Source organism: Xiphophorus hellerii, chromosome 6 (assembly GCF_003331165.1).
Source record: "Xiphophorus hellerii strain 12219 chromosome 6, Xiphophorus_hellerii-4.1, whole genome shotgun sequence".
NCBI lineage: Eukaryota > Metazoa > Chordata > Actinopteri > Cyprinodontiformes > Poeciliidae > Xiphophorus > Xiphophorus hellerii.
In genome coordinates this window covers 9,663,786-9,677,056 of record NC_045677.1, presented here as the reverse complement: position 1 = coordinate 9,677,056, position 13,271 = coordinate 9,663,786, and the positions used below count along the sequence as shown (strand labels likewise).

General features: G+C 36.1%; 1 protein-coding gene across 1 annotated transcript in view; it reads right to left on the bottom strand.

The window, feature by feature from the left end:
- The window catches only part of pappa2 (pappalysin 2), a 66,633-nt gene that overhangs the window by 36,516 nt on the left and 16,846 nt on the right, over positions 1–13,271 (bottom strand). Inside the window, exons 5-12 of the mRNA XM_032565732.1 lie at positions 12,864–13,012; positions 11,544–11,683; positions 10,169–10,322; positions 9,706–9,898; positions 8,734–8,867; positions 4,763–4,945; positions 3,698–4,001; positions 28–156 (exon numbers count right to left, since the gene is read on the bottom strand). Of these exons, the coding sequence (XP_032421623.1) occupies positions 28–156; positions 3,698–4,001; positions 4,763–4,945; positions 8,734–8,867; positions 9,706–9,898; positions 10,169–10,322; positions 11,544–11,683; positions 12,864–13,012 (1,386 nt within the window). The remainder of the gene's footprint in view (positions 1–27; positions 157–3,697; positions 4,002–4,762; positions 4,946–8,733; positions 8,868–9,705; positions 9,899–10,168; positions 10,323–11,543; positions 11,684–12,863; positions 13,013–13,271) is intronic.

Below are 13,271 nucleotides of genomic sequence, written 5' to 3'. Positions count from 1 at the left end.
AAGTTCGTGCAAGTGAACAGCACAGACCCCTGTATGGCTCCGTCCCCACAATAGGTCTGTCCAGGTGTATAGACAAGAGGTGCAGAGGGGAAGCTGAGGAGACGGCCGGTTTCCACCTGGATTGTGTACTGGTACTTCACTCCCTGCATAACAGAGCTGAAAAACATAGGAATGAGCAAATGAACTTTTTTCTATGTATATCTATTGAAATATTGCATATTTCTGTTGAAAAATTTAGTCCTCCTTGAACTTTTTCCTCATTTTGTGATGTGACAACCACAAATTTCAATGATATTTAATGCTAAATGCTGAAGTAAGAGTTAGGATGCACCCAAAGGTTGCAGGACACCAGCCTTTTCAAATAGGAAATACTTTGAAATACTCATAAATTCCCAGCAAAATGCATTACAGTTTGTGATTGTAATATTAAAGTTCTAGGGGTGTGAATACTTTTGCATGGCGTTGGATTAATCTTCAAAACTTGTACACCTGCTGTTTTATTTAAACAAGTAAGACTTGTAACTGCACTGAGGCATAAACTGATCATATCTACAGAGCAATATATAAAATGAATGTCAATGTGTGGGTTTCAGTGCCAGATTTTGTTTTTGTATGAGAAGGCAGTAAACTTTCTTCTATTCCCAAAGAATGCTGTCTGTCTGAGTCATTTGGATTATAAAAGGTTTTGGTATCTCAGCAGTAAAAGTGAAAGTTACTCTAACCTTGCAGTGTACAGTGTCCTTAAAGCCAAACAGTACTGAGACACCAGTTCATGATTATTGATCTGTTTTGGTGGGCAGTGCCTATAAAGAGAGTTTTGTCTGACACAAATACACTGTATCTAAAACCAACTTGAAGTCACAAACCCCAATATCTGAGGATGAGTTCTGTTTGTCATCTTTTAAAAAGTTTCCTTTATTAATAATGGATGAGAACAAAACGACTAATACTGAAACATTTACTTCACACTATTTTACACTGGGTTTTATCTTTCTTCTTCTCTTTAACGCCACCTCCCCTCAGTCACTGTGATTATTTAGTTTATTCAACAAATAAAGACAGATTGTTTAAATTTGCTTTTGATTTGGGACAAACTACCAGGCTGAGGTTGTAGGAAAAATACACATAAACTAAAAAACATTTTCATTGAGGGTGTTTGTAGCAAACAAACACTCTGCAATACTATAATCAGAGATCATATTTGAATCATGTGAAATTATCTGCAAACTGTGCTCAGATCTTCCCAGAATGCTGTCTAAGCAGGTGATCAAAAATAAGTAGTTCAAAGCAAGGTTTTTGAAGCAGGAAATCAACTTTTTTAGCAAGTTTTGCAATTAACTCTAACTGCACTGAATTATGTTACACACAGAAATTCAACAACTTAGCAAATAAGTCACAGGAGTCACTTTTACCCATCTATCCAAGTCAGAAATGTAACGCAATAACCCTTAAGAAAACATGTAATTCTGGTCAATTTTAATGTGTTATTTTACTGCACTCTAAAGGGTGTTTACCAGAGATTTTTTTCCACCTTGATGTATTATTGGATTAAGAGTAGATATAGACAGCATAGATTTAAATAACTTGGATTCGAATATGCAATAAAATATGTTTTGAATGTGTCGTCGAGCTAACTGCCTGCATTAATAAAGGATAAAACTCCTTCATAAATTTTAGCTGGACTCGGGACATGACTCTTTCAGTGACCTCTGATACTTTAATTTGCAATATATGTTAAAAAAAAAAAAAAAAAAAAAGTGATCTCAGAGCAGGAATTAAAAAAGGAAAAATACCCAGCACTCTGTCGACAGGTCTCTTTAACAACTTCCTCTCTCCCTGTATCGTTTCTAATTGCCATTGTTTTCCTCCCCTCTCTTTCCACTATCCCACACTCTCATTATTTTTCAAGCTTGTTGCTCTCCCTTCTCCTCACATCAACCTCTCTCTGCCCTCTTCAGTCCCACATAACTCAATTCCCACCGGTCCTTGCATCTTTTTGCACTTAGATGCAGCTTGTGTAACATAGGAGACGTGTTCTCTGAAAAATAAGCTGTTTTTGAAGCCATGTGCATCTAACATCTCGCCTGCCCTTTAAAACGGTGACAGCTTCTCAGAAATTCAGAACACACATTTGAAATTGACAGATCTGCAATCATGTGACACAGATGCCATATCCACACACTTATACCAGCTTTGAATGCATGGAAAAGTATTGCAGCCGAGACGTCAGATATTTTTGGGTGAAGGGTATTTCCTGAAAAAACAAAAAATAGCAAAGCTTGCGGTGGTTGTAGTTGGATTCCAGTAATCGTTTGGACACCCCGCAATATGAGACAGGATACAAACTGATTCAAGTCAGCCTGAAACTCCAGCAAGCTTTTGATTAAGTATATGGCTGTTGAAACAGATTTGGATCAGCTACACACGGCATCCCCGTGTTGGAAACATTTGTGTTCTGAGCTTTTTAAACAGAACCAGACCCAAACACTTTTAAAAGACATGTCTACAGATTAGTAGATCTGAGGACACATACACTCAGATACGTACTGGAATTTGCTTACGGCCATATCTTTTTCCTTTCTCTTCATATTTTCCCGTGAGCTACTTACATGTCAGACTATAATGTGTTCGTGAGATTATCTGCTGGCACTTCTTCCACATTTTTGCTAATATTTCATAGCTAATCATATAACCTTAGTCATTACTGGCAACAGGAGACAGAGTATTTTGGTATTTCCCGTTAAGCGCCATGGCTATCTTTTGCAAAACAAGTCATTCATCCAAGAGACTCTATAAATATGCTGTCTTGCAAAAGTATTCAAACCTCCCTGACCCCTTTCACATTTTGACACATTGTATCCACAAACTTCGATTTATTTCAATTGGGATTTTAATGGGACAGAAATTAAAAGTAGTGAACTGTCCTAAAGACCTAAAAAGATGTAATTTTACATTTTTAATCAAATAAAAAATCAGATCCCTTTACTTTGATACTCCTAAATAAAATCCAAAGCAAGAAATTGCCCTTCCACATACACTCAATCAATAGTCCCTAAATAGAGTGAGCTGGGTGTAATTTAATCTCAGTATCAATCCAGCTGTTCTGAAAAGACCCAAGAAGTTTGTTGGAGAACATTAGCAAATGTCATGAAAAGAACAGGGACACAGCAGACAGGTCAGGGAGAAGGTCGTAGAAAGGGCAATTTTCACCCTTTTTTTTCCTATCGGTCACATGAGATCTGCTGTAAGTCCAAAACTACAACACCTAGACACTTCAAACCTGGACAGGATTATTTTCAACTAATAGAAGAATATTTATAACCGTGTTTGTGATTTGTGAAACCTTTTTCTGATTTGTGAAACTTCAATAAAGGTTGATTTCACCACTTTTTTGCATCTGGATCATACTAGAACTGCTCCAGCTCCAAAACTACACCACTATTTTGGACTGGTCTCACCCATAACAGCCGAATAAATTATGCTGAAGTCTTTGGTTAGAATGAGAGGTGAGAAACGGGGAATACATACTCATGCATTTAATTTCTGATTGATGGTTACACCATGCTCAGCAGGTCCTCGTTTTTTATTCCACATATCTTTGGTTACACCCAATATAGAACTTATTATAAAATAACAAACATTTCTAGTGAATCAGGTTGGGTAAACCCTGCTGGATGAGCCAACATTGAGCCGTTACCTGTCTGTGAATGTTTGCCCCATCTGAGGCGGAGGGGATTTGCTGGTAAACGGCGGCTGGCGCTGAATTCGGTACTGCACAGGCTGGCAGCCAGAGCAAAGAGAGCTGCTGGGGCCTGAAGACAACATGGCTGCATCGATTTCCATTTTCTCATCAAACGTGGAGAGTTTGACGGCCGATATTGCAGCGTTGTTGGTGTCGAGGCGCAATGTTAGGGGCATGTCACAGAAGACATGCTGTGGTCCGAGGTGAATGCTATTCCCCGCATTTGAAATCAGCTCAATGTTGGATATGGAAGGGTCGTCTGGGGCGAATGAAGAGAAGAGGGGACAAACACATCTATTTAGGTGCCATTGATTTGTCTTAAGCAACAAACTATTATTGCAGGTGTGTGTATAACTAGAAAACCCATGTACTTGTGTGAGAATTTTTTTAAAAGACTGACCACTTCCAGTAGTATAAAAGATTGAAGAATAAAATAAAATTTTCTGTAAAGAAATAAAAAAGGAAGGTTTGCCCTGTTCAAATCTTAGACAGTTTGGTGAGCTCCTGATTGTTAAAGTACAAGTGAACAAAAACGTTAAGAATAAAACTGCTATCTCCTTTGAAAAGAAAATTACAACAAATTAAATCTGGTAATGGATTCCACTTAAAATGTCAACATTCAAACCAACTACCAGCATACTTATACAAGTCTCATTATACAAGCAAGTTCACCCTGAAAGGAAACTACAAGATCCTAAAAGAAATTTCTAAAAACACTAAAAGATTAGTGAAATTACACACATTATGTTCATGTTTTTGAAAAACATTCAGATTTGCAAGTAAAGTCAAGATTGTTGACTTCACAGAAAAAACCGTCAAGCATGTTTGTGTAAAATCACTCTTAAAAATGTCATGTATTCATGTAAAATCTTTACTGCAGAAAATTTAACCTACTTGTCTTTGAGCGTATATTTTTAAACTCTGATTCATTGGTATTAATAATTCATTGACCATTAGTCACTAGACATGGAGCCAACATACCACAGAAATTGAACATGCTAGTTATCCGCTAAAACTTACTCGTGGATGTATAGGTTACCCATAGTGTGAGTCTGTGTGGAATGACAGGGTGCAGGAATCGTAGAGTTAGGGTGCAGCCCTCTGTTTCAGGGCATGGCGACGTCACGTTGGCATCGTAGAGGCTGAGCTCAGGACTCCAGGCCTGGAGACTGGGTTCACAAGCTTGTTCCACATCTGGCGGCCCTGAGGTCAGAAACATTGTAATGTAGAAACACGCAGATGCAGCATACAATAACTCCCAAAAAGTCTTCAAATCAAATGATATTTTTCTAGGTTTTGTTTTGTTGCAAGCAAAACCCTTGGTTTTAGTTGGATTTCAGATGATTCATGTTTTATTTGTCGGCCTATTAATCTGAAAGCTTTCACAACATCATTTCCAAAACACAAAAATGTTAAAGGTCAAAACTTTGACAAGCATGTTGAAGTAGATGTGACAAGTATAAGAAGTGCTTAAGGTACATGAATATAGTGTATGCAACCTAAAAGAAGATTTCCAATAACTGTGTCCATTCTGCATCATTAAAATGCAAAAGTGCTTAGAGAGAGTTTCTTTGTCAGACTTTAACCTGAACTCGTTTATGGGTTTTGTAACTGGAATTTCTCTTTTTCCCATAAAAACTGACTAGCGTGTGATTGGAATTTAAATACTAAGACATTAGAAATAGGTACTACTATAAAGCTATTTCACAAAATTAAGATCTACAGTAAATTATACAGGAAATAGACCAATATTCTTTCTATATTAACATATAAAGAGGCTACTGGCAATATGTCTTTCACTTATATCCTGTATGAACGTATTTACATATTTGTAGCATCAGAACTGCAAACGCAGTAAACCCAAGACAACAACAGATATTTTGACTTCAAGGAAAAACAATGAAGCTTTCTTCAAAAAACACAGATGTTCATGCACATAAAACCATAAAGGTTGTACTTGTAAGTGTTTTCTGGTTTACATGAAAGCAGTCAGATGAAGTTATACAGCTTAACAGTGTTTTAATAAATATTGCGGACTGGTTAATCACGGTGTTCTTAGTTAAGATTATCAGTTGAGAATCTCATTTCCTTTCCCAGCCTGAATGCCAGATAACATGGAGCATAAATTGTAAAATCAAAATAAATTAAAAAGAAAATCAAGTTTCTATGTAAATTATGTAAAAAAAAAATTGTACAAATTGAAGTGAGAAGACATGAATTTGCAGTAGTTGGATCTGTAAACACACTTTTTGGATGTTTATGGTTTTGTGCATTTATTATCTTGTATTCTAACAGTGATAAAGCTGGTCTGACTGATTGATAAAATTAACACCTCCTATTTTTTTCAAAACTCCTATATCAGCATGTAAGTCAAGTCAAGTTCATTTGAGGTTTTTATCCATTTTCTTGATTTGGAAGCAGCCAAGTTCAACCAAAGCGGGTTAAATAAAATTCCTAAAGTAATTAGCTAATAATAAAACCCACTATTCCATAACCACACTAAAAGGGGCTGGTTTGAAGTAAATGAGCTTTCTGCTACCTTCGTGGTCTGCAGAATTTCCAAATTCAGAATAGGTAAACATGCGGTTTGAGAGGAATCTAACCTAAACTGGAAATAGGATCAAGTTCTTGTGAAAATGAACAACCTGAAAACTTTATTCAAAAGAAAAGTTTGGATCTAAGCAAAGATTACAATATCAAGCCAAAGAATGACTGAAAACAGTATTTCCATTTCCAAAAAAACCTACAATGAATCTCAAAAGTATCCACACCATTACTAAAATGGCAAGAAACTGGAAGACATGAATTTCCCAGCTTTTTTCCACATTTATATTACACATATATAAGCAATCTTGGGTTTGAATGAGCTTTTATGTAACTACAGTTTTCCTGAGCTCAGCCTGCTATGTGTCCTTTTAGGGCTTTTCGTTTTTTCTTTTTTTTTTTATTGAGAGCCCCGAGGAACTCGACTTACTTCATAAACCACAATGCTCCATCACAACAGGACACCAGGCATTAAAATAAAAGGCATAAAACGGACTCAAATGAGCCAAGAACACAGACAACACTTTGTAGGGGTTATATTTATACTATTCTCTTTTCTTACAGTTGAAACTGCAGATCATGTTAGCCATCCCAGTAGGTACTTTAAGCGACATTGTCTTTATGGGACACAGTAGAAAGGAAGTGAGGAAACCTGACAGACTGGCTGTCTCCAGTTACCTGCATGCCTCTGTTTAGTGTAAGACTTTAATTGACTCTTTATCATCATTATGATCCTGCAGCAAAAGAGGTAGCTGTAATCCCCCGCTTCTCTTTGCTGATTGTTTTCAAGACATAAATTCCAGAAGAGGATTTCCATACATTTGGGTAGAGTTTCCATGGAAGAGAAGAAAAGTGTTATTGTGTTTGTACTTTCAGTTTTTGGGGTTTTATATTTCTTTTCTTTTTTGCTCTGCTTATTTTATTTTTCCAATCTCCCTATTGTGTCTTTTTAATTTGATTGTGTTTCCTTTTCCTTCCTTTCTCTCATCCCATTTGTCATGTTAAAAGAAACCATACCTCCTCAAAAGAAAAGATCATAATTGGGACAATAAAATCCAAGATGTGTGATAGTTAGAAGTACAGACACATTGAATTAGCTCCTTTTGTTTGAAAAGCAAACATTATCCCAGTTAGATGCTTACAGTGGCTTGCAAAAGTATTCATACTCCGTGAGGTCTCTCGTCCTGCAAGCCTTTTGAGGTATGTCGCTACCAGCTTTGCAACTCTAGCAATTTGAGCTTTGTCTATTCATCTTTTTTAATGGATTCAGTCCAACTGGAATGGAATAGTCTCTTTAAACGTTGCATTTCAAGTCTTGCTACAAATTCTTAATATGTTTTAGGTCTGGACTTTGACTGGGACACTTTATACCAGGGGTGTCAAACTCATTTTCATTTCGGGCCACATCCAGGTCATGAATGTATGTCTGCAGCTCCTCCTGAATTATCATTGCCTCTCTGCTGCTTCTTTGATTATCCCTCTTCTTGCCCCGTGTGTTAGTTTTTTCGTGGGCAGTCATGTTTTGGTAGATTTTCAGTTGTCTCTGACCTGTAGGCTGTATTTCTCAGTCTTCAGGGAGCTGCTTATACACTAATGTTCTCTGTCAGACCTATGTGGCCTTCTCAGAAAAGCTGTTCAAGTTCTAAGATTAAATTACACACAAATAGACTGTCTTTAATAAGAAGATGACTTCTAAACATTATTGATTGTACTATGATCTATTTAGAGGAATCAGAGTCAATTTTATCACATAAAACTGAAATTCAATACTTTTTAAGTTTCTGTTTTTAACGTGGTAAGATGTGAAAAAGTTCAAGACATTTGAATCTTTTTGCAAGGTAATGCCCTTTTAGAGTCCTTGTTCTCATTTTGGCCAAATCAAGACAGACACAGAGCAAGAGGTCTGCAGCAGAGGGTTATTATCATTTAATGATTTTATGTTTTTTCCTCTTCCAGGAGCTATTAGCCTTGCACGCACCTAGAATTTACAAGGACAAGGCTGCGTGTGATTGTGTAAGAGTGTGTGAATGTGAGGAAAAACTGACCTGCTCTACAGAAATACGAGACTGGAGCAGAGATTTAACTGGTGTTATCACATTCCTGGCTTTTTAATACCTACCTACAGTGAAAAAAACAACAGAGGAAGTGTTTACCTTGGTCAACTGTAGTTTTGAAGTGGAAAGATTAATAGAAACAACCATAAGCCTCATTAGCAACATAAACTTTCTTTTCAGCACTGCATTGTTTGGACGAGGAAAAATGGAAATACAATCTGTTTTGATGAAGCTCTGGTGATTTTTCATTTCCAGTATTGTTTATAATCCTACTGTGAAGTGAAGACTATTAACCTTTAATGACAACTACCAGCCCGTAAATTTGAAACACATTCAAAAGACACGACTCCGCTGCTCAGACACTCATGACCCAAACGCATCATTTTGACTGACCCACTGCCTCTTCAGGTGTCCAGTAGCCTGACGTGTCACAGATGCGCGGTGATGAGGCCTGGAAGGCGTACTGGTGGAAGACGCCGTCTTTCTCGCAATCTCCACAGTCGATGCCAGGCACACGAAACGAGGAGCTAAGAGGATATACACTTTTTAATTACATGTTACATGAATATTGGGCCAACAATACAGTTGGAGTGACCTGAGCCATACAATAGTCATTTGAGTAGAAGATAATAAATAGATTAATTTAGTTACTAGTTGACAAGGCAAATTGAGAGTATTGTATACAGATTTTTTCCTTTATAATTAAAATATTTTTTTAAATTATCCATTTATAGTTTGTGGTAGGAAATACTTTGTTGAAAACTGACACAGGTTAAAATGGCTCTCTTGGCCCCAGATTAGTAAAAATGTAATATTTACATACACTACATTAAAAAATACAAGTTTTATTAAACTGATATTAAATCAAACTAAGCCTCTTCTGTGACTAAGAATTAGCAAAGTTGCTTCTATTTGCTAAATGAAAATATAATGAAAGACATTCTTAAAATTCAAATATTAAAGTATATGTTCTTTGTTTATGATAGAATCACCTTTCAAACTGTTCTGGATATCATCTTACGGATCATGAACTTGAATTATCATAAACATAATATAACCCAGACTTGTGGAGGTCTATAATTTCCTTTATAATATCTTGACTATCAAATATTTAGATGTAGTCTTTTAGCTTTTTCAACAATATCATATATGGAAAAAAGTGTGCATGAGGTGTTGCCTTTAAATACATCTACAGGTGGGCCTCTATTTAACTCAAATATTCACTCATAATATTACATATCCATACAATCTAAGCTTTCCCAAATTGTTTAAATGCATAGCTATCATATCCATAAAAATTCTTTCTGAACGTGAGCAACAAGCTTGATTCAGAAATGATGATTCTATGACATAAAGTCTCCATACCTTTGAAAAAGTGACCCTCTCAATGGTGGGAGCCAGTATATGGACACAGAGTTGGTGCTTTGGCCCGTCACCATGGGGGGAAGCGGGACAGGAGCAGGGCAATTGTCCATCAGCCACTTTTGGTAGATCAAATCAAGGTAACAATGCATTCTGGCCACTTGATTGGGAGTAAAGTGGTTGGTGCAGTTGTCATCTGATGTGGGGAGATTGAAAGAGACTTAGTACATTTTTAAGAATAAAATTCAACATAGGATTCAAACACACATTTCAAATAGCTAAATGTTATAATTTTTTTAATCTTTGTTAAAAAGACAACAGGTCTAAATGACAACAGGTTCTATTTAGATGTAATAGGCTCAAAAATTACTTTGGACTGCAGGAAATGTTGCGCAAAAATGCATAACCCACATGTTATTTACATATAAGGCGCTTTTTGTTATAAGCATTTGTTCCTTCCATCTACCTGTGTAACTCATGTAATTGCTGTAAGGCGTGTTATGGTAGATGGTGAATCCACATGTATCGTTGACAGATTCAGGGTCATGGCAGGTTTTGGATTTGGTGGTTGGTGCAGTGTCGGCACACAGATCTCCTGTCTCCATAGACGGGGTTGTCTCCTGCCAGAACACATAAAAGATTAATATGAACATGTGGTGGCAATAAATGAAAAAGATAGACTTAAGCAACAAAGAGTTTATAGAATGATACTATCAACAGAGTGGGTGTAACAAGTTGTGGTAAATAAAAATTACAGTTTTAATTAGGGAAATACCGATCCATTTTTTTCACTTCCAATACCAATACAGATATTTGAGACTTAGTATCAGTCCACACCAATCTGATACAGAGAAACAGTGCTGAACTGACTTAAAATTTTTCTTTTTTTAAACAAACATTAATTTATTGAATTACAACTTCATTTGTTAATGCTGCACTAGTACAGCTCATTTAAATACACCAATAGCTTCACAAGCTTAGTCAGACATGTAAAAACAACTTCAATTTGTTCAGTCTGTGCTGTTATAGGAGTAATACTGCTATTTTTTTTATTTGCATAAAATAAATAATAAAGGAACTGAAACTGATGTCATGCTTTATTATTTATCACACATGTCTGTTCAAGGTAGTCAACCTTTTGTTTTTGTCAATCAGAGCACAATGTATAGAATTACACTGACTAGATCTGCCTTTATGGATCAGGCACATTGTCACCAATACCTGATCCAGAATCTCCTTCGATATCAAGACCGTTACAGATATTATCAGATCGGTGCATCTCTAGTTTTAAGGATTTTTTAAAAACTGTGGTGTTCATACTAAATATATTAGTAGTGACATCTGTATAAATGTCAAGCAATTTTTTACATATCAGTAGCGGTTCGATAAGTCTGACATATATATAACCAATATTTACTTCCATCGTGTTCCCTCTAAGTGGGATGTTTAGCTGAAGCAGAGAAGCCATTTCAGTGGTTTTGTATTTTTTTCAGTGCTGCCATAACAGCAATATTAATATCAGATATTGATCCCAATCAATTGTTCATATCGGTGCATCCCTACTTCTTAAATATTTTTTATGTCAAATTCCCAATGTTTTCCAGGATACACAAATTAAGGGAGGAAAGAGGAAAATTCCTTCGTTAGTTCATTTTTTTTCAAACAAAGAAAGTACAAAATTAAGGAATGAAGGAACACAGGAACGAGTGAAGAAAGTAAAAAAGTAATGGAGGAACAAATTAAGAAGGTTGATTATCGACTTATACAGTACATGCCATGAGAAAAAATTACAGCATAGCCTATCTAGGGTCATCAGAGACAGTAGGATTGATCTGTCTTACCTGACATGGGTCATCACAGGAGTCCCGCTCACTCACCCCCTTGAAAACATGGTACAACCCAAATATGTGCCCCATCTCATGGATCATTGTGTTCTGGTGGCCCTTTGTACCAAAGTAGGACGGGTTGAGAAACATCCCACCTATGCAAGGGATAGGAAATGCAGAACTGAAAAAATTCTTGGAAAGCCAGTCCTTCTAACTACTCCATATTTCAAATACAACAAAATTACAAGAAAAGAGACTAATTAAAGCTTCAAGTGTGCAACATCTTATTATATACATCAACTATTTGTGGAGCTGGAATAAATTTAATTTTGTGGTAATCCACAAATATATTAAACCATTTCATGAATTTAGAAATTGTTGAGGATGGGAAAATACTCATAAATTGCCATAACCGGAGATCCAAACAAGCAAAATGATCACAGAAAATGCTGATTTATGATGAGTACAGATTCCAATTGTGAACTATGTTTTGTAACTTTCATTCAACTGACTGTCACATCATAAAACACTTAACACAATGAGTTTTTAGATCAATCAGGGATAATGCAAAACCTGAGCACTACAAGTTTTGAATTTGCTATGTATTGCAAATTTTTTGCCCAGGTCCCTCTTGAAAATGAGATCTAGATCTCAATGGGGTTTACCTGGTTAAATAAAGGACTAATAAAAAATAAAATAAAAAACAATCAATAAATCAAAAAAGATTTTAGTAAGATTCGAATTAAACCTGAAACTAAATATATTCCATCAATAAATCAACAAATCCTCTTATACCTATATTAACACAGAAATCACAGATTTTCCCAACATGCCAACAAAACCTTCTCAGATGGCCTGTTTTGTATTTCACCAACAAGTTTTGAATAGAGATTGCAGCCGTGCCAGAAATAATTTATTATATAAACTGTTTGATTAATTTGAACTGGAATGACCAACTATTTTTATAAGGTCCCCGATTGAGTGTCGTGTACTGCATAGTTACGGCAGGCAATGACGACAAAGAAGTATTTCTCAGTGCATAAATATGCACAACATATTTATGCAGAAATGAGTGAATTAACACTTCAGTGGAAATGATGCCACTCAAGCTCACTGTGCTCATCTTTTTTCAAAGATGGTCAGAACAACACTAAGGGTTAGGGGGTAATGAACATGTTTAATGAACAATTACAAAAAAAGAAACAAACAAAATAAAAAAACAACATTTCTAAAGCATAATTATGAAGGAGAAAAACAAATACAGACACCTGCAAAGCTGAAGAACTGCAAATGAATGCCACATTCAAGATATTTTGTTTTACTTATGTAACTGACCTTGGTGTGTAAGAGCCTCCTTCGCCCATGGCCACGTTGCTGCTCCTGCCAGCTCTTCTCGCATTGAGTTGCTGGCAAAAAACACATTGAGTGTGTCACTGCCGCTCAGGTTTAGCTCATCCTTCAGTTCTTTCACACTCATATAAGCCCTGCAGAAAGGGAAAGATCAGAAAACCTGTATAATCAGAACACAACTAAAGGATTTTGGTGAGTGACAGAAAGATATTTTGTAGCTACAATAAGACAATTATATGTAAATCTTCTGTAGACATAAATAATAAAGACATGTTGGGTTACAAAATATATGGGAGGCAAAGTTTTGGAAAAGTACTTATAGACTAGAATCACTGCTTATGTTGATGTTGAGGACAGTAGTGGTTGATTTAGACTCTGTACTCTTTCCTGTGT